This window comes from Rhipicephalus microplus, chromosome 8 (assembly GCF_043290135.1).
Source record: "Rhipicephalus microplus isolate Deutch F79 chromosome 8, USDA_Rmic, whole genome shotgun sequence".
In the NCBI taxonomy this organism is placed as follows: domain Eukaryota; kingdom Metazoa; phylum Arthropoda; class Arachnida; order Ixodida; family Ixodidae; genus Rhipicephalus; species Rhipicephalus microplus.
In genome coordinates this window covers 31637597-31659894 of record NC_134707.1, presented here as the reverse complement: position 1 = coordinate 31659894, position 22298 = coordinate 31637597, and the positions used below count along the sequence as shown (strand labels likewise).

Sequence of the window (22298 nt, the reverse complement as noted above, 5' to 3'; positions counted from 1 at the left end):
TGGTGTCATGTTGGTGCAGTCAGGTACTTTTGGTGCTGGTGTCTCCAAAACTCTTCCCTAATGTTTCATCATTCTGTTTCCTCGACATGATTCTGAGAGGCCCGCGGCGGCTATTTACTTATCGAGCAAAATTTTGATTTTCCGGATCTCTTCTCTTCACTTGCAAGAATTATTCAATGATATAGGTGATAATGACGATTTCGATGACCATGCAAGACGACACGTTGAGGAACTGAACGGATTCGGTTGCTGAGCTCCTGGTAAACTTCAGTTTATTCATACGCTGACACTCATTTACAAACTAAAGCTGGGGCAGCCACTAAACTGACCACTCGACAAACACTGGACTTGATACAAGCTGGTATTACCTGCCAAGCTCTAATACACTGTACACATCGAAACCAAATTATCAATGAAATATTCAATTTCTGGTCAGATTCAGCGCCAAGCACGACCACTATCCACTATGCCGATGTACTTCTTGAATACCGAGCTCTTCTCCTCTCAATTTTTCCCCCTTTAAATATATTCCGTGTCATCTGAGATCATCATGTGGGACCAACTCCTCTTTTCTGGTCCACCAATGTAGCAAACAGCTTTCTTTTTCAAAAAGACGTCTCTGTTCCTCAACGTTCTCATACTTTTCTGTCTTTATCTTGCACAAAATAAGCTACAGAAGCAATTAAAAGAGTCATTTAGTCGCGGTGCAGTTCATTTGTAGTGCCGCGGAACCAACAAGCCCATTGGTTGTCTCGAGATTGTCTGTGACAAGGCCACCGTCGGCCTACTATTACTCTGCAGGTCACGACGTCCTTCTGTCGGGAGAGGCATAGCGACGAGGACGACTTGTATGTCCGTCTGATTCTGAATGAGAATGCTGCTGCCACGCGGGTGACTCACCAGTGATTGGTGCGGTGAACAAAAGATCTTGAGGTTTGGCGATAAAAGCGCGTGCAGAGGCGAACTGCTTAATCACCAGTTTTGCCAGGCGTTTTTCATAATATGCTCTTTTTGTCAGGTGGCGCCTACTTACCAGCGATCGTTTACTTGCCCCAAACATAACTGTTGTCATTAGGACCGTAGGCTTTTTTTTCTGCCAGCTGGATGACATAAGTCACTATGTCAACGGGCATCTCAGAACACACTTCCTCGATAGATATGTGGGGTTTAACGTCTCAAAACCACCATATGATTATGAGAGACGCCGTAGTGGAGGGCTCCGGAAATTTTCACCACCTGGGGTTCTTTAACGTGCACCCAAATCTGAGCACATGGGCCTACAACATTTCCGCCTCCATCGGAAATGCAGCCGCCACAGCCGGGATTTGACCCCGCGACCTGTGGGTCAGCAGCCGAGTACCTTAGCCACTAGGCCACCACGGCGGGGCAACACACTTCCTCGGCTGTTTTAGTTGTGGGCGTTTTTTTTATGGAAACAATCCTCAGATGCCTTCACGTTTAATTAAGCATACCGTTCGGGTGAGGTCGCTCTGTAGTTTTAGATGCGGTGCCCATAGTACCTGCTAAAGATCCGTTTTTTTTTAATCTGAAAAATTTCATCCCGTCACCTCTACATGGCCGCACAGCATTGCGTGCACGAGCACTCGTGTATTTTCGCTGCCTCAGACAGTTGCTTTTAACGACTCTCCAGGCTACGTAACTGCTAGTGCTAACACGTCTACCCAGATTCTGGATCTTTTAGATGCGGAGCATCTTATACTCGCGCCTTGTAGTGCGCCGTCCGCACCGCTTCTCGGACATTCGACAGCTGACGCGCGCGCATGCGCCGTCGCGCCGTCGCCCACTCTTCCACCATCTGTGCATCCCTTCCTCCTCTACACACCGCGCGCTCTTCACTCCTCCACCATCTGTGCACCCTTCCTCCTCTACACACCGCGTTCGACATCTACAATTCCCCTGATTCTCCAGTGGACGCGCATGTGGCGTCGCGCTTCGAGAACATTCAACAGCTGACAGTGCATGCGCCGTCGTGCTGTATATATACTCAAGGTCGGCGCTCGCTCGCTCAGTTGCCGCTCGTCGGTTGGTTTGTACGGCGCGTCGACGTCCAAGGTCGCGGTGAAATGAATTCCAACGAATCCACAAACACAATGATCGACGTCCCTTCGAACAGCGCCGCCCTTTCGCATACGTGTGTACGTGTTCACTCATTTAACACCCCCTCCTACAACCACGTTAACCAATTTAGCCATCGACCCAAGTAAGTCGCAATTTAACACCCCATTTCACAACCACGTTAACCAATTTAGCCATCGACCCAAGTAAGTCGCACTTTAACACCCCGTTAACCAATTATATGGTCCGCATCCTCCTCAGTGTTCCCCCGAGGGAAGCTGCGGGCATTTTTTTTTCTGTTACTCTAACACAGCCAGGCAATGTTCTTTTCTCAACTGCTGCCTCTTGAGCAGCAGAATGTAAATTGGTCTGAGCTTTTACTCGAACGCCAGTGGCTGCTTGCGCACCTCGCAGAGCTCCTTAGACTGTTTACTTGTAAGGTCTGGCGTCGCAGGCCAAGGGGGGGGGGGGGGGGGGGAGTCTTCTTTGTCGCAAAAGCGCGCTTCCCAAAGAGCCGATTTTTGGGAGACGATAATCTCGGCGTAAGGGCGCCCGTTCTGGCAAGAAGACCACGGTTGGTCGCCGCTTTTGACAACCAGCAAGGTGGTCCCTGGCCAGCGAAATGCCAGCGGGCGACATGAGGACAGCCGGTGTATCGGCACACATCCATCAGGATTAGAGTCCGCGGGACGGCTGTCACGTTGGACAGCGTAGTCATCTCTTAGTAAAGGCAGGGGCCCCGCAGCCGAATGGAGCCATCATTGTGTGCGTTCGCACAGTTCGTGGAACGTAGTGTGCAGGCTGGTCCTTTCGTATCTCTCTCCGACCGAGAGGTCGAGTGCTTGAATAAGAGAGTGAGAGATAAGGACGGCAACAAATGTGTTTAGTCTGTCCAATAAACGGATTGAATTGTTTGGTTGGCCATGAGTAGAATTGGGAGGGCAACCAAGGGGTTAAAACCTGGCTCCCGTTTGCTCATGGTCGTTCCGGTCGCCGCAAAGAGTGCTCTGCACTATCGGCTCTGCCGAGCCAACATGCGGTGGTTCCAACGGTGAAACGTAAGGCTTGTACATAAGTTCCTGTATATAAAGTCATGTTGTTGCAACGTATCCAAAGGCGTTGGTCTCCATCCCTCACAAGCAGCAGCAGCCACGACTAGACAAGATGGACACCAAGCAACCAACCTTCCTCTCCCTTCTATAGCAACAGCCGCTACGCAGCTGAGAGAGCTCTGCTCAAGGGAACAGAGGGAGGGGGTAGAAGGTTGAGTTTTACTCTACTCATACACCTATTACAGTCTAGAGTACTCGACTCGTACTTCTGCTACATGCCTGTCTGTGCCACTCGCTTCATGACTTCCGCAAGTTTGCAGTCGCATTTTTTACGACGAGTTTGCTCATAAATAGGCTTGTGTTGAAATTTCTTCATCGTGATGGCACGGACACTGTGCTGTAAGTGACAAACAGTCTGCTTGTCACGCATAATAAATTGTGGCTCGGCCAGGTTAGCTATCATCAAAGTGGTTTCCTCATTCAAGTTTTTCTGAAGCTAAACTTCACGCTGTGCATCCGGTTTCACCAGCATGACTCGCTTTTTATTTGCCCGGTAGGATAGCTCCAGGCTATAGGTTTTGCTAATTTGACAACGGTCTCCGACACTCGTCTGATGGCGTAGGAGTATTCCTTTTTTCTTCCAGATGCCTGCCTGCTATAGATAACATCTTAATAATTATTTAACCTGTTGTATAAAGATGAAAGATGCATGGCAAGGCATTTTTTCTTCAATAAGCATTTCAGTTGTGAGTTCTCGTTTCTATTGTATTTGTTTTCGCCCTGTCTTTGCATCACCGTAAACCAAACACAGCATGCCCACCTACCTGTTAGACGGCACGGTCGAACAGGCATAATCGATGAAAATGGGAAAAGGGCTGAAAACGTCTTTGCATTGGAGTATAGTAAGTGAATGTCACAAACGGCAGTAGTGCGAAAGAATTCGTGGGGTCGAGGTTGATCCACGTTGCGATCGTGTCTGTGAAGGTTCGATAAATGCGTTCTGAGAATTCTTTGGTGGGCAATAGGTAACTAAATGTCTAGAAAATGATGTTTCGAATTGGTGGTGAAGAGAGTTGTGAACGGTTGGAATGGGCACATCCAGTCCATATGAGGGGCCGCTTTTTTGGTTAGAGCTCAAGCTGCCACACACAGATGATATTTAGAAATTAAAAAAGTATAAAAACGGTAATAAATAAATATGATGTATATTCTTTTTCTTCTTTTATGGAATAAATCATTCATTTGCAGCACCCACATTAAAGCCAGTTCAGCCCTGTAGGACCGCTCTAAATTTGAGGACAGAGAAACCACACACGCACCAAAACGTCGGTTGTTTTCAAACTCTCCTGTTTTCATTTTGTTGGTTCCTTCTTTTTTATTATTATTGAGTATTAAAAAAAAAGACGCTTTCTTGCTGACCTTTGGCTTCACAAAACAACTGGTTTTCATGTTGGCCACTCTCCTCTTGCAGAAAAGTTATATATTTCGCCAAGAGAATCAAGATGGAGCCACTGGAGAGATGCTCTTGAAGCTGATCCTAAGCACAGGCGTAAGTATGGGCGCGTTCTAGCTTCACAGTCGAAAGTAGAATTTTCGGCGCTTCATTCAATATAACGAAAAACTGCTTGGTGCACCTGATGGATGGGAAGTAAAATGTACTGAAGGATGGTTTTGATATAGCTTTGTAATTTGGTTGTGTCTAAGAGTGAGCTGTGGAGTTTATTTCGTTGCGATTAAAAAAGCGAAACCAAGTTTCTAGCAATGTTATTTCCACCATATCTGCGAAGCCACTTTTCTTCTGTATTCGCTTTGTGATTTTTCATGACTTGTAGGCGATAATTTGCCATTTTTGGCTCAACTCTTTGGTTACAATATTGTAGAGATGCCAGAAATACTACGTGTGGCAGGCTATACCACACGTGCTTTTGCTCAGGGACTTGACGACTGTTAACGCTCGAGCCCAACCCCATCCGCTTTATTGCGTGACAGCCACTCCCTGCGCGGCCGATGCTGTTACGCCATCGATGAATGTATTTCACTACTAGCTAGAGTGTGTGACGTGGTCACTCATATGTCGTATATCACAGACCGAGAAGAGCTCCACACACATAAAAAAAATCGGCCTCGTATCTGCATGTTAATCTGCAAATTTCGTCGAAAGACGATATTATTGCGTCTGGAGAGAGTGAACAAAACGTTTATTTGTGTTCTGCGCAAGAAAATTGGTGAATGGTATTCTGGAGGCGCTGTGTAGAGTGCCTCGAGTGTTGAGCGGAGGCGAGCGAGCGCATCAAGTCACGTCACACCTGAGACATGAGCGCTTTCTGGCAGTTATCTTAGAAAACGAAGTGTGCGACTCTGAGGTGGGCGTGCACGCCCGTCTCAGAGGTGATAAGGTGTAGAACGCAAGGCAACGAGGTGGGGTCACCACCGTCTCGTCTTAGCAAAGCGTTGGAAACACTCGCCTTTTCGTGCTAGCGTTGCTTGGGCAGCGTAGCGTGATAAAAGCTAAGGTCCTTATAAATACTTTTGTATGCCTTTTCTAGTGAAAGATGCACGAACAGAATATATACGTGTCGTTATGGTGCCTCAGATATGCGCAATAATTGCTCTTTAATTGACAATCGCACAAGTTTGAATGATGAATCTTGAACAACATTGATGGGCGCTGCGAATGGAGTTCGCCGTTTCGGGTTTCGGCTGGTGCCGTTTAGAGTACCCGGTATCAATAAAGGTGGACAAACAGACAATAGGACAGACCGACCAAAATTTTTGCGTTGAAGGGCCCCAAGAAAGACTATCGTCTTTGAAAAAGAGAGGAAAGAAAAAACAGGCCTTGGACCAATGTATCATGTACAGTCATGAGCAAAAATTTACAGACCATGGGATCGGGTGGTCGAAGCCATCCACGCACCATGTAGCATCGAGACGCCTGCTTCGGCGCGCATGCGCGTCTTGTCGTATCCGTTTACCCCTATGTCGCTTTCTCTGACGTGGTTATGGCGCTCGTAGCAAAAACGACAACTGGGTGTCGCTTTCTTGGCTTTGTCCAATTGGTGCCATCTCTTGTTTTTTTTTGTAGCGGCTGCGACGTGGACCAGTTCCAGTGCCATGCTCAGGTCACTATTTATACCCTTTCATTAACGTAATTACGTGCAGCTTGCATCAGAATACCCGATGAAGGCAAGCGCACAAATTTAGAATTTCTCAGTTGAACTTGCTCTTGACGATTTAAGGTGCATGGTACTGAAGGTGAAGGCTCGTCCTCGGGCTAACATCGGCGTTTCTAGATGGCGCATTATTTGCCACAATACCCATTCTTGTAATCTAAGATTTCTTTGTGAATTTTCAGATTAAAAAAGTGGAATCTCGCAGGGTGCCTCTGTTTAAGTTTGCAAGAATATTTTCTATGCATGAAACACATTTACTCCCAACAGCGTCCTACGTAGCAACATACTTCTAAATTAGTCGTAGCTTAGCGTAATTTGAATTATCTCGCGACATCAAACCAGTGTATCACGAGTGTGCTTCGATGCCACGCAACTATTAACTAATATTTATAAATATTTATAAGGGTAATTATAATTATCTAGCTTAGTGAGGCAAGACTCTATCAGGAGTAATTTGTATCTTCTTCAGCTTATATCATCTGAGCTCAGTGAAATTTGACTTCAAATACTTTATATTTGTTGAAAATTCGCGTAATTGCGCGTAGTTATATAAGAATAATTTGATGTGATGAACACACATGCTCAGTCAGATTTATCTATGCTTACTTTGACGGTTGATTGAATTATTGATATGTGGGGTTTAACGTCCCAAAACCACCATATGATTATGAGAGACACCGTAGTGGAGGGCTCCGGAAGTTTCGACCACCTGGGGTTCTTTAACGTGCACCTAGATCTGAGCACATGGGCCTGCAACAATCCCGTCTCCTTCAGAAATGCAGCCGCCGCCGCCGCCGGGATTTGATCCCGCGACCTGCGGGTCAGCAGCCGAGTACCTTAGCCACTAGACCACCGCGGCCGGGCGTACCTTGACGGTGCCTAATTAGCTTAGATATCTCCAATTATCCTAATTATGCCGTCTTATACTCAAGTATCTTTGGTATGTTTTATCAGATATTAGGTAATTAACCAGCCATACTTAGTACACGTCTTACTAGTACTAATTAGACATACATCAGCCTACTTTGTACAGGCAGCAAAGGATGAATTATACCTTCCTGGGTTTGGCTTCTGTGAGCTCACGAGAAAGTCGACTTGCATTATTGGGCCGCAATGAGGCTTTACTTGTTGAGCTAATTTGCTTATCTAAATAAACGATAGCATGATAAACTATGCCTGATTAGATTTGGCTGTACGTGTACATTTCTTGACCCATCAGGAGCATCGAAGCTTTATTACGATTACCATAAAATCCGCAAGCTGGACAGGGCCTAATTAAAGTTACTTACGCCTGACTTCATTGGGTCATACCCTACTCATCTAGGCTTCATTAAGTTCAGTTGCACTTACATTGACTTAGCTAAGCTCATTTATGTTAAACTTGGCCTAATCAAAAAAAAACGAAAGCTGATTTGAGAAAACTTAATTTTGTGTGCTTTCCCTCGTCATGTTTTGTGATGCTAGCTACGTTTAGTTATGCCAATCAACTGACATAAATAACTACGTGAGCCGAGAGCTGGAACTAGCCCCGTCGCAGCCACTATGTGAAAAAGAGACGGCATAAATTCGATGGAGCAAATAAAGGCACACACAGCTGTAGTTTTGTCTACGAGCGCCTTAACCGGGTTAGAGAAAGAAACATGAGCGGCCAGCGGATACGGTATGATGTGCATGCGCACCGCAACAGGCGTCTCGCCGCTAAATATCGTGTCGATGCCGTCGGCCAACGCAACTCGTGGTCTGCACACTTGTGCTCACGCCTGCACGTCAATGTCTGGCTATGCGCGTGTAGTAAATCACTGAAGTCTGCGTATCACGCGAAAGAGTACCTAACTACCTAACCACGCAAAGAATACGCACGCATGGTACCATCCACCACCGGCTCAACCAGAAGTCAGTCTTGTTATTATTCTAGGACATATCCAAGGGGTGAAAACTTCCGGCTCACTAGAAGACTGTTTTCTGGACAAACTAATCTTCCATAGTGTCCTAAGGTCTTATGGCAAATAACTATCAAGCCGGCCTAAAATTTACGCAATCTTTGTAAGTCTTCTATCATGGCGATGAAATGACGAATTTCCTGCGATCTGTCAGTAAGCAGGGCGTCATCTAGGTACCCGAATACTTACACCGACCAGCCGCAAACTTGGGATAACAAAGTTTCGAGACATAGGGAAACGCGTGGCTAGCACGCTGTTGACACTGCCGCAATATTTACTGAGGCCATTTTTATAGCTGATAGCGCAACACGTGTTGTTGTGTGAATTTGGCAAAAAGAAGAACAAGCAACAAAATGAGCTCTTCACTCGAACCTGATTTGACAGCCTCAACCTTGATTGATGTTGATGTTAACTATACCGAACAATTTCCGTCAGTGGCGTAAAAAAAAAACTTTCTGAACTTCTGACGTTTCTGCTGCCCTATGATGGTTGGAATTCCCCAAAGGTCTATTTCTCTGACAATAAAATTGTCCATTAGGAACCATATTTGGTTTCATCTATATATATATATATATATATATATATATATATATATATATATATATATATATATATATATATATATATAGAGAGAGAGAGAGAGAGAGAGAGAGAGAGAGAGCACATTGCACGTAGCATTCAATCTATATACATTACAATAGAGGTGGCACTCACGAGTGGTAGATTACGTGCAATTTTCTGAAGAAGGCGTCATAATGAACAAATCTTTCATGTTTTTGTTACCTCCTGGTGTCCCAGCTTACATACCAAACGGAACAATTGGAAAAGGCGTCTTGTTGACAGCAGTAGCCTTGTATGACTCAAATTTTTACAATTTCACAAAGATAACAGAAGAGCCTAACGAACCTAACAGTGTCACCAATACAGACCACATCGGAAAACCTGTGGAACAATATTTCAAAGAGTTTTTTCAAAAGGTATGCAAATTCCACACTAATTTATGATATACAAAAAGATATAAATTTTTATACTAGTTTAAAAAACTTGAAAACGTTAGGAATAAGTGGTGTCAATAGATATAGTGAGAACTTACGGAGAACTTACATGAGAACTTACGGAGACGTGAAGGTGTAATACAAATGACTAAGAAAAGCGCATAGTTCAGGTCCTGATTTGCCATAGAGTTGATACTCTGACGTCATTTGTTCAGAATATTTATTGAGTTTTCACGTAATATATGCCAGCTTCTTGTAGTGACAGTGCAAGCTTAGCTCTGAATGAACTCAATTTGAGCCAATTCAGATATGAATTTTTGACAGCCATAATGAATTGCGAGCGTTTACGCTTTGTGTTTCGCTCCGTCAAGGTTTTGCGAACTTAAATTTTGATCAAGTGGTCGTGTCCACGCCTTTTGTTGTGATAGCAATTATATGAACACTCTGGACGAGTTTTTGCCGTTGTAAACACCGTTGCCATCGTCATCACATCCCACAAGAGTCCGAATTCCCCGTCTATCATACATTCTACGAACGGATAATAGTGCGCGAGTGGGGACTTGCGAACGCGGCTTAAGCAGAGAACAAACAAGCCGGCCTGTCTACGTCGCTCTGAGATAGCGCTCAGCGAAACCTGTAAACGAAGCAGAAAGGAAACGCACCGCTCATCGTTAACGCGCATGAAAAGGCGTGAGGAGGGTGGGGGATGCTGCTCCAGGAGCAACTGCGAACTTTGACTTGATAGGTGCCCTAGCCATCACTGGTGCATGCGATCTCCTTATATCGTTATACCATCAGGTATGACAACGCGTCTCGTATACCTATCTACGTCTGAGCGTGTCATGTTCTAATCAGATAATAGCTAGTATAGAAGGGCTTTTATTATACTTTTTTTTTACTTTCGCATGTCATTTGCCGAGAGAAGAGAAAGCAATTTTTAGCTGACTTTGATAATCCATTGTGAGTCCCAGGCCACGTGCTGCGCTAAAATATTTGGCTCACGTGTTCTCGGCAGCCTCTACATTATAAGAAAAAGGGAGTAATTTCCCTACACAACATTTCGGTTCATCTGACTTGCTCCCCTGTCCTTTCTAGAAAACCCGGTGCTGGTCACTTTTCTATCAATAATGCTACCAACACGCGTGCCATTCTCGACCACCAGTTACTGCAAGCATGGTGATAACGCGAGAAAAATACTCCAAGTAGGTGACGACTACGATTGCGTGGCATGAACACTCCCCAAATACTTGATTTCTTTAGTGCATACTGCCGATCAGCAGGGTTTTCTTATCAGGCTCAAAAAGTGTTAAAGGGCCCTTTTAAGACTTAGACATGTAAATACATGTAAATGTAGACATGTAAATGGGCCAAAAGTAAGAAGGCAATTAGGTACAAAAATTCACGGCCGACTTATCAAGAGTGCTTACGTAACTTTTTTGGTTGCAGCCATATACTTTTCGCTTTAAAGATATTTTGTACCTAAGGGAATGTAAATCTTAAAATTTACAAGAAATTGCATTCTAAAGTCGTTTTAATAACAAACAATTATTTCACATAAAAACCAGCGACAATAAAGAGGGAAAAGAAAAGAAGGAGACAGACAGCGGCACTGTCTTCTTTTCTTGTCCCTCGTTATTGGCGCTGTTTTTTATGTGGATCATGTACCAACTCGTCCAAGCAACCATGTAAACAATTAATGTTCCCGTAACACAACTTGACCAAAAAACTCGTGATATATATTTGTGCGAATTAAAGCGGCCAATGCCAAATGCACCTAATGAATTCTTCCAATAAACTGTTCATCATATATTGATGTTACAGGTTCAAGATTACTTCAATAACCGGTCCATTATGATTAATATTAATGTTGAAAAAGTTACTCAGGTAAGGCAAGTATCAAATGATGGAAATTTTTTTTAACTCTTTCATGCACACAACTTTATTTTTGGCGAGAAGTAATGTTTTATTGAAAAAACGGAGAACTCTTTTGCAGGAAAAGATTTTCTCCCACAAGCAAAATTACCAATTTTTGTTCAAAAGATACAAAGTGGTCGCCATAGGAGACCACCATGCATTAAGGGTCTACGAGTGACATGCTGCAGCAAAGAGGCATTCCTTTGCTTCAGCACCTCATACAACATGCTCTCCTGCAATATCAACACAATAAGCAGAATACCTACATTTGCATACAAAACGATATCTCAGGTTCACCGTCTAGCACGCCTTGACGATTACGGAAGCCGGAATAAAGCAAGTCTAACATGTAACACTCAAGTCCAATTAGGCAAGTAACGTCATCCTAATTATATTGTATAGAGCTTTAAAAATCACTCCATTTTAAATTAGTCTCGCGAGGCTCATGGGTATCAACAGGAAAAATTGAAGAAAAGGTGGTTACCTTGGGTGAGCAAAGTGCGGGCAAGAGTTACAAGATGTCTTTTTGGTCCGTTTTTGCATACATGTTGCTCCTTGTTTCATGGGAAATGAGAGCTTTGTAGTGAAATTATTGCAACAATTTTTGAAGGCTGATCATGTTGGCGTTATCCAGTATTACGGCATTTTTAGACAAATCAACTTGCAAGTCAAAGTTCATGTTTGAAAGAAAGAAAGAATTGCGAAGCACGAAAAAATAACTATTTGCTTGATAATTATGAACACAAATTTTTGTTCAGTATTACTGTATGTAAAAAACAGATTGAAGATGGAGCTCAGAGGCGAGGAAAAAGAAGTAGCCAGGGTCACGCTCTGCATATTTTTTTTTATTCTCCTGTTCTGTCAACAATAAACCGAAGACGTATCGGTTCTGTGGTGTCTCTGGTCCTTCTGAAACATGGTACCGTGACCAGGAGGATCTGAAGACAGACGCACAGGCTTCAACCCCATTCGCAACAACGGGTTGAAGAACGAAGCAGCAGCGTCTGGCTCAAGGACGAACCGTCGAGAGAAGGACCACGACCGACGACTGTTGGCGACGCACATAAAAAGGCAAGAGCTCTTTCAACACGTTTTAGGCATAAATAAAGAGGTCCTATCGAAAAAGCGGAAGACGCTTCGAGCAAATGTGACGACGCTTACGAGCGAAATCGATAAGAAGATAGAAGAAGACGCCAATCGAGCGCAACTTATGACGCTTCTGAACCAGATGAAGAGCGTGTCACAAACGCTAAGACAAGTTAACGAACAGATAGAACCGTTCATTGAAAAAGACGACGCGGAGACAGAATTTGAAAGAGTTTTGCATTATGAGATGAAGATCGTCGCTGCAACGACAAAAATAGATGAGCGATTACGCGAGTTAGAACAAGCGACGCGACTGACTACGAGAATAGTCACAGAACAGGCGAGTTCAGTGCAAGGTACTAACAAAATTCTCAGAGACGCAAGAGCTTGTTAAGTTGCCACGTCTTGAGATGATCAAGTTTGATGGGGAAAAAACAGCATGACCAAGTGTCGGCATCAGTTCGAGACATCGGTGCATAACAGAGCGAACATGCCGAAGAATAAAAAATTTAATTACCTTCTGGCGTCTCTGAGCGGGGAGGCTGCATCCCTTATAGAAGGTTTGCAGTTTTTTTGATCAGAATTACGAGCATGCAGTCGCTCTTCTGAAAGAAGCCTTCGGACGAGAGAATAATTTAAGAGAGACCTACATAAAAGAGCTTGCGAATTTGGAAGCATAAAGAGTCCTAAAGATGTAGATGGATTGAAGAAACTCTTCCAAAAGTTGCAAGTGAACACACGAGCATTGCAGTCATTAGGAGTGGAAATGGGTAGTTATGCCGCAGTGATAGTTCCTGTTGTAAAATCTGCGCTACCAGTGGATATGAGGATTGAAATGAAGATGAAGGAGTTAAAGAAAGGTGACAACAGACCAGCAACTACGGAATCGGACTCAGCGTCAAGAGACAGCACGAGCAATTTGAAAGAAATTATGGAGTTTTTAAACATATATATACGCAGCAAAGAAGAAACTCGAGAGGAAAAATACGACGTTACCCTGTCACCGCACAGTATGAGGAGGACTAGAACATCTGCGCTTCAAAGCACCTCGATGAAAAAATGCATCTTCTGTGAGATGACTGGACACTATACGGAAGATTGCAGAAGAAGCATTAGTATGCAACAGAAGAAAGAAGCCTTGCAACGGGAACGAAGGTGCTTCAGATGCACCAGACCTCACCACACGGCGAAGATATGCCGCGCTAACGTACGCTGCAAAACATGCAAGGGAAGGCACGCGACATCCATGTGTCGACCACGTACGCCTGCAGGAAAGTCAGCACAGCAGCAAAGCGGTAATGATGTTGAGCAAGTGCGTAAAAGCGCGCAGCCTGACCAGTTAGACACCAGCAAGTCCTGCAACATGCACGAACAGCAGACTGATGAAAACAACTGCATACTACTGCAGCCTTTCCGTGGACGGAGGGACAAAACATCGGGTGCTGCTCACGTATTCTGCTCGAAAATGGGAGCCAGAAGACATTCATCCTCAAAAGATTGTCAAGAAAACTAGCGTGCAAGGTAAAAAGATCCGAAAGGATTACTGTAGGATCATTTGGAGGAGGAGAGATGGAACTAGACATGAAAGTCGTCGAGGTCAGCGTGAGGAAGGATCCCATCTCGAAGCTAGTCACGATTGAGGCACTGGAGATAGAAGTTATCTCCTGTGACGTGATACCATCGCCACCGTTGACAATACACGAAAGAGCAAGATCGATGGGAATTTGTTTGGCTGATGACAACGAGAAGACGGACAAAGAAAGAAAAAATATAGAAACTTCTATATTATTGGAGCAGATTATTACTGCACCGTAGTCACTGGTTGCATTCTCGAGATCCATCCAAAAGTAATGGCAATAGAAACAATATTGGGATGGACGGTCCAAGGTCCTAAAGGACTTCATTGTTCGCTGACGAAATCATTGACGGTTATGGTACTCAAGGTCAGTGCCAAGTCGGACGCGACTGTCGACGAACTGCAGAGATTCTGCGAATTGGAAAACATGGGCATCAAGGAGAAACCAGCAACCAAGATGAACGATGAACATGTGCTAGACTACGTCCGAGACAAACAATGCAGTTCAAGGCAGGAAGATACCAAGTACGGCTACCATGGAAGAAAAACGTGACATTAGACGACAACAACACCATTGCAGAGAAGAGGCTTATCCAGGTGACCAACAGTGAATTATGGTGGAAAGGCGCCACGTGGATCAAGAATGAAAAACAAAGGCCTGATTATGACATCACGCGAGAATCGGACAGTGATGACAACAAAGACGAAGAAAAGACAGTGGCATGCTTAACTACCACCACGAGTGAAGAAAAGATAATTGATGTGAGCAGATTTGGATCATACAAGAAAGCGTTACGAGTTACCGCGTGGGTGATGCGTTATACAGAAAACCGACGAAAAGAAAGGAAAACAGGTTCGCTGACAGGAGAAGAATTGGACAAGGCAGAGTTTGTGCTGATAAAGCAGGAGGAGAAAACGCTACAAAATGCAGTGACACGAATATATGACAACATGAATCTGTACGGCACGAACATCTTGTAAGATGATCAAGGTGTCCTCAGAGTAAAAAGGAGGCTTCAGTGGAGTGATTTGAGCTTTGATTAGAAGCATCCTATTGTTTTACCAAGAGAAAGTCACTTTTCAGAACTCCTAGTTCTGAACGCGCATCAAGTAACAATGCACGGTGGCGTTGCGGCAACATTGACACATCTAAGAACGAAGTTTTAGATTCTGCATGCCCGCAGATGGTGAAATATGTGATAAAGAAATGCATCACATGTAGGAGATTCAATTATAGACCAATGGCACAAGAAATTCCACCACTACCAGCTGACAGGATAACACAAACGAGACCATTCGACACAGTTGGTAGAGACTTTGCTGGACCGCTAAATGCTCGAGAGGAGAAAGGCGAAAAAGTTACAAAGTTTTACATTGTGATAATTACGTGTGCAGTAACAAGAGCCATACAACTGAAGTTGGTAAAGAGGATGTTATCACAAGCGTTTATACAAGCATTCCGAAGATTCGTAGCTAGAAGAGGATTGTGTACAACTATTTACAGTGATAATGCAACAGCATTCAAGAAATCTGAGAAAGAAATGAACAAGATATTAAAGATGGAAGATGAAAGGGTTCAACAGTACACCAGTATCCTAAAAATAAAATGGAAGTTTATTGTAGAGTTAGCTCCATGGTTGGGAGGATTTTATAAAAGACTGATCAGAAGGTTTAAGACATCCATGGCAAAAATTATAGGTTCTCGACTTTTAGATGAAGAAGAACTACGGACTGTGGTTGTTGAAGCAGAAGGAGTACTTAACAACCGGCCTCTCACTTATGTGTATGACGATGCTAACGAGCCACAACCCATCACACCGGCGGACGTTATAGGAGGCAGGCAAGCCATGAACAAACCAGGAGAAAACAGACTCGAAGAATACAGTTTGCTGAATTACTGGAGTGCAAGAAAACAGCCAATGATAACATGGTGGACCAGATGGAAAAAGGAGTGCCTGAGGGAGCTTAGGTGTGCCAGCAGAAAAAACAGAGCGTCACACAAATGTACAAGAAGGAGATGTACTTCAGCTTGGAGAAGCGCGAAAAAGAACTCAGTGGAAACTCTGCAAGGTCGAAAAGATGTTCCCAGGCAAAGATGGACTAGTGAGAACATGCTTGCTTCGTACACCTGAAGGAAAATTAGTCAAGAGGCCAATTCAACTGTTGTATTCGCTCGAAGGTTGCTTCGGTTGAATCTGGCCGGCGGGAAGATGTAGAAAACAGATTGAAGATGGAGCTCGGAGGCGAAGAAGAAGAAGTAGCCAGGGGCACGCTCTGCATTTTTTTTTATTTTTCCTGTTCTGTCAACAATAAACCGAAGACGTATCGGTTCTGTGGTCTCTCTGTTTTTTCTGAAACACTGTACATTTGGCGCACTTCTAATTAGCGAAAAAGTGGTTGTGAATACAGATAAAGCATTCAGGCCCTACATAAAAGGTATACCATTTGTTCAACTTGGCTTGCCACTATTATTCGTAAACGTTTAAAGGTTCTGGTAAAACCAACTAACACGATTATGTATGTGCAAAAATTATTTTTAAAACACAATAATGAGCCTGCATGACAGAGTAAACCAAAGTAATTTGAGCTCTGCAGAATATCAATAACTATTTGTCATTTTCCACCATGCAGGAAAGCTTCTTCGTTGTAAAAAAAAAAGCTCCTTTTCTCCGTTCGAGTGCAGCAGTCACAACCGCAAACATTCTTATTCGAACTACTTTTAGAGTATATGACCAATTTAGTATTGATATGCTTCATAATTCTGTTCTCCTATAGAATAACTTTTTTTCTGTCTTTTGCATCTAATCGTTATAATGTAGTGTACAAAGAAACATCCGTTAATATGTTCGCTGCGAAATGATGGTGAACGGATTATCAACGTTCTTTACGGCACTCTCAATGGTGCGCGCGCTTCGTTGTGACGCGGGGAATGACGTAACTGACCTAGTAGCCAATGGGGACCTTTAGTGTTGCTTGTGGCGGATGGTCTTTTAATTCGCCTTGCTATGCATAGGGATCATTGTACTATTTGAGCAGAGATTAGCGCTCGGGCTAGCGTTTACCACTGAAGGTGTACATCTCTGCTCCCCAACAGTATTGTCTTGATGGGCATAAAATACATCATCTGCATACAGGCGTTACAATGTGGCAAGTAATATCGCAGTAAAATTGCATGGTAGCAGCGCACAATGCCTTTGGGCGTCAGAATATTTGACTATCCTAGCGAATTATTGGTTTAAAGCTAGCCACCAATTACAAAAGGCACCCAAGTTACTCCACGTATTCTCTCAAGACCGCGTAATCAGTGCGTAACAGTTTTGAAAATATTCAATGCGCATAATTGCTCATGGTTTAAAGCATGCTAACCATAGCAAAGAATGCAGACACAGCTTTCCTGACACGAGCCACTTTGAACTTTATTGATGGCATTGTGGTCATTCACAATATAAACTTTTAGAATTACGTTACAAAATAAAAGGTGTCCCACAATTGTCGGAAGCACAAAACAGGGACAGCATATCGCTATCGTGTTCAACCCTCAAAGATGAAGCTTAAGGGTACCCCAATTTTTAAAACAGCCTTGTGGCCATTACAACAAGTGCACCTACATGGTAACATCTACATCAAAGTTAAAAATTTGTAGTCGCGAAGAGTTCACTCTGCCATTGTTCTGAACTATTCAGAAAGGCGTGGTACCCCCGCTTCACACTTTCGAGGCACTCAATGTACTTTCTTGATGCTGTGGTTGACGACAATGAGAAGTTATGCCTCGGTTTTGTAACGGGTGGAAGAATCCAACTACTTACTCGCTACGCGACTCGTATTGTGTGACGCCTGTTTGTTGGTTTAGTGTCCTAAAGGCTCTATTACACATGTCCACGCGATGCCCGATTTTATATGTAGCCCGCTCATGGTCAGTGTGCTACAGAGTTTAAACCACTGGCGTAGCACAGTGGCAGAGCACTGACCTGCCCCGCAGAGAGCCAGGATTTTATTGACGTTCTATTTTCCGTAAGTCTTATTGCGTTTTTTTTTATTCTAAATTCGCGCGATCGTATAGCGACAGAGACCGGCGGTGGCGGGACGGTGCCAGAATTCCATGATCTCATCACAGCTTTCACTGTAAAACAATATATCAGACTCGTAAACCACCATGAAATGCTTGCGTGCTTCCCTGCTAGCAGGTGTACAAGCTTCTGCCATCATAACCTCAGACGCTAAGAAACAGCATTGAGAGAGGAGAACAGACGACCCAACGAACTTGTTCGCTATACTCTCATGCACAGCTGCAATGCTACCGGACTAAATTATGAATCATTCGTGCTTCAGCTGCGCTTTAACATATTAAGATAAAATGGCAAATGTTTCTTTTAAATTGAGCTTACAGCATCCACCTGAGCACTGGTATAAATAAAGACAAAAACAAGCATCCATCCTGGGTTTTAGAAGATACAAGTCTAGGGAACAGTGGGAGCACCCTCAAACGTGTTCCGGGTAAAAGTTGGGTGGCAGCTGTTTTGCAGTTCACACAGGAATTTTCAATGGCGTCTAGCCGCCTTTATTTCCCCCTCTTGGGTGCTTTCAACTATCATATACAGACGAGAGACCAGTCTAGCAACAACTTCAGTTGATTTTAAGACTGCTATGAATGGACCACAAGAATCACACCCTAACAACAGCGTGAATACAACGCGTGATGAGGGAAAGACCTTTATTTTCACAAAAATGGTCGTGAAACTGGTCACAGTTGACGGCAGTGTCCTTTAGTAGTAGTAGTAGTAGTAGTAGCAGTAGTAGTAGTAGTAGTAGTAGTAGTACTTTTATTTACAGTAAGCCAGATACAGAGCTCACTGCAGGGGCAAAGGGCTAAAGGCGAACAGCCTGACAAAGACCCTTGTCTCTCCGCAGTCCGTGACAGTGCAAAGCTTAGACATCACCACTGACAAACAATATATATATTCAATACATTGGTTTCAAGCAACCTGCAATTGTACATACAAAATTCAAACATAAATAGCATAAGAACTTTACATAACACATTTTAAGAATTATAGGTCACTCTCGTAAAAATTCACAACTAAACGATATCAATGAAACAACTCAAAAACAAACACAAAATGCACGTGGATACAATGAATTGCGCTGTATACACTCGTGTAATTGACATAGAAGTTGATGAACAATTTAAGCATTTGCAGAGGCATGAGACTCCATTACGTAGTTTCGATAGTGTAGACCGGTGGTTATGAATAAGTTCTTTATTTTTTTCTTGAAAGTCAGACTACTAGCCCTAAAGTTCAATTGATCTGCAAGGGTATTTAAAACCTGAGGTACCTGGTAAGCAACACTTTGTTTTCCTTACTTGGTTCTTGTTCTAGGAGCTCGTTTCTTTTGTTCTCGCAGACTGTAGTGTGGTATTTCGCTGCAACTTTCTTCATATAGCTTAGTCTTTTGTATTAACTGGAGCAATTTAAAATGATATAATTGATCAATTCGGAGTATGGAATGTTTAATGTATAGTGGAGCAGTGCGCAAGTCTTGTAGATTCCCCTTGTATTTTTCAAAGCAGCGCAATATTTTCTTTTGTATAGTTATTACCTTTTGGTAATTCCTTTGTGATGTTCCACAGACTAACATCCCTTAAGTTACTTTAGAATGGAAGAGTGCATAGTACATACTTATTTTTAACCTCAATGGGATTAAGTGCATTGTTCTAAAAAACAACCAACTATTCGCGCTAATGCGGTGATCAGATGATTTACATGTGTGTTCCAGTTTAATTTCTCCTGAAACGATACACCAAGAAACTTTTGTTCCCTAACATGTGCGATGCAATTTCCTTCAAATTTTACAGCTATGTTACTAATCGGTTTGTTTATAAGTCCGAATATCATATAGGTTGTTTTTTTGCATTCAAGCGCAGTCCATTTTGCCTTAACCAATTTGAAAGATTGTTTAGATAATTATTTACACTGACCTCAAGTGATATTAGATTGTCTGATGAAAAGAAAACATTCGTATCGTCAGCGTACATTATAAGTTCAGGAGAATGAGGTATATCGACAATATCATTTATATAGGCAAGGAACAATAATGGCCCCAGTATAGACCCTTGGGGGACTCCTTGGTTTAATTTTATCTTTGCAGAAATAGTGTTATTCAGTTGTACATAGTGATAACGATCTTCAAGGTAACTTTTAAACAGTTGTAATGCAACACTACGCACCCCATAACTTGATAATTTATGAATCAATGATTTGAATTGTATGGAGTCAAATGCCTTTTGAAGATCGAGGAAGAGCCCAAGAGTATATTTTTTGTTTTCCATATTTTCGATTATCTTACCTTTGGTATACAGTAGAGCTTGTTCTGTTAATTTAGTTTTTGAAAACCATACTGACTTTTTGTTATTATTTGATGCTTATCAAAAAAGGATGCAAGTCTATCATAAATAACCCCTTCAAATATGTTTGATATTGTTGGAAGCACGGATATAGGTCGATAGTTCGCTAAAGTATTGATATCACCACCTTTATGTACTGCAGTGACTTTTGCCACTTTTAACAGCTCTGGAAATACACCCTTAGTGAGGAGGTTGATAATATAGGCCAAGACATTAGATATCAATGGTGACACCTTTACGAATTTTCTTTACGAATGTCTTTACGAATTTTCTAAAGGAATATCAAAGTAGCTTCATTTCTCAACCACTCTTCTATAAGTGTAGTGTTTGATATACCTTCCCTGGACTTTGGTGTTCTAAGGGCAGGATGGCCACCCATTCCTTTGCAAGTGGTCCTGCCTGTAGAGCTGCTTCTTTGGTGAACACAGATTACTCTACATTGGCTCAATCGACACGCCTTGTTCAAGCATTTTTAAGTGGCAGTCCTCCGTAAAATTTCGCTCGAAATAGACAGTATTTTTTCGGTTAAGAGAGCCAGAAACCCTTGCACGCTCATCTCCTAACAGATCGCTTGTGTCCAGCTATATACGTGAATTCACGGCTGAAAATGCACTGGGAAGCACGTAGTGGCGGCTTCTAAGCTTTTGGTACTTCCCCTCAATGTGTACTTTGCAGTAGTTGTCTGAGGTAATTACCGTGTCGGGTTTCCACCTCCTAAGCAATCGCGATTCAATAGCTTTTTTTTTACCAACGTATTGTACTCCATTGGTGATTTACCAATCTCTAGTCTTAAAGTAATTACGCCAGTTAATGATAAAGCATTATCACGTGGTTTTGAGGGCGTAGGTGAAGGTTAATGATTGTAATTGCTGGGGTTTATTGCCCCAACGCTTCGATGTGATTAGCAGGAACGTCGCAAGGAGAGCTGCGGCTATCGCGACAGCCTGAAATTCTTTAACGTGCATCTAACTCTAACTGAAGTGGCTTCGAAAATTATAGCCTTCTTTAAAAAGGGGCCCCCACTGTCAAAAAAGGCAAAAGTTTGACCAGTTCATATGAATTTCTGTATTGCTTGAATAATACCTAGAAAAAAATGTTAAAGTAAAACCATAAATTTTGTGCACAGTTCACAGTGGCCATATTTTTGGATTGAACAATGGAACGTTATATTAAATTTCGGGAATTCTTCAGCTTTGTTATTAGGAGCTGAATGTTACCGCGATTTATGCATAAATGCACGCATGTGGACACATGCTGTTTATTTCACATGAGTTGCATTAGATTATGAATTTTTTTCAAGATATGTAGTGACCAGTTTGTAGCCTCCACGTAAAACTTCATACATGAGCACTCTTCACTATATTTCACTTACTTTCACCTGTTCCACTACTCATTTGATGTAGTGAATGCATCTATTTTCATTTTGCCCTCGCTTTCATTTTTATTGTGGTTGCATTCTTGTTAAATGAACACTCAGAGTTAAGTGCACCCCAGAAGCCTTACCCTACATTACAGATGTATATACAAGGCGAAATATTTTGTCAACTGTGAGTCGGAAAAATCTAAATAAATTTTTGTTTCACTCAGGGCTACACGTTGGTAGGTTCTATTTTTGTAACTTCTGTGTTGTACATCAATGATTTACAGATGGATAACCTAACCGTTTATTTTGAGGACACACATGTTGTCGATGGCCGCAGAACACTAGAAAATATTACGACGTATGGGGATGGTCTTGCTCAGGCCAATAACACTATATTTTATTTGTTTACATGGTGAGTAGGTATTACGTTTCTTAGGACTGTTTACCGTAACGTACTTTTACCTACACAAATCTAGTCTGCACGTCATACCCACTAGACATAGTTGTATGCTGTTTCCTTTATTTCTAAGGCTTATTGTTAGAGATACTACGAATGCGTGAATGTCTGCACAGACCCAATTATTTATGTGCCGGTGTACACAGCACTGCGAATGAGATAAAATGCTCCCAACATGCCAGGAACTGTTTTCGTTTTGCATATCGTATACAAAAAAATAACTTTCACTCAAAAAAGTCTAAAAATTATAACCATCAATCGCAACC

At 42.7% G+C, this 22298-nt stretch overlaps 1 protein-coding gene across 5 annotated transcripts in view; it reads left to right on the top strand.

Annotated features, from left to right (window-relative positions):
• The window catches only part of LOC119183586 (uncharacterized), a 59824-nt gene that overhangs the window by 5385 nt on the left and 32141 nt on the right, over positions 1-22298 (top strand). For 2 of the 5 annotated variants that reach the window (XM_075871457.1, XM_075871456.1), the window contains exons 2-5: positions 4600-4677; positions 9037-9215; positions 11055-11117; positions 21860-21987. In XM_075871457.1, the coding sequence (XP_075727572.1) occupies positions 4600-4677; positions 9037-9215; positions 11055-11117; positions 21860-21987 (448 nt within the window). The remainder of the gene's footprint in view (positions 1-4599; positions 4678-9036; positions 9216-11054; positions 11118-21859; positions 21988-22298) is intronic. The other 3 variants (XM_075871460.1, XM_075871458.1, XM_075871459.1) reach the window with 2 other exon arrangements.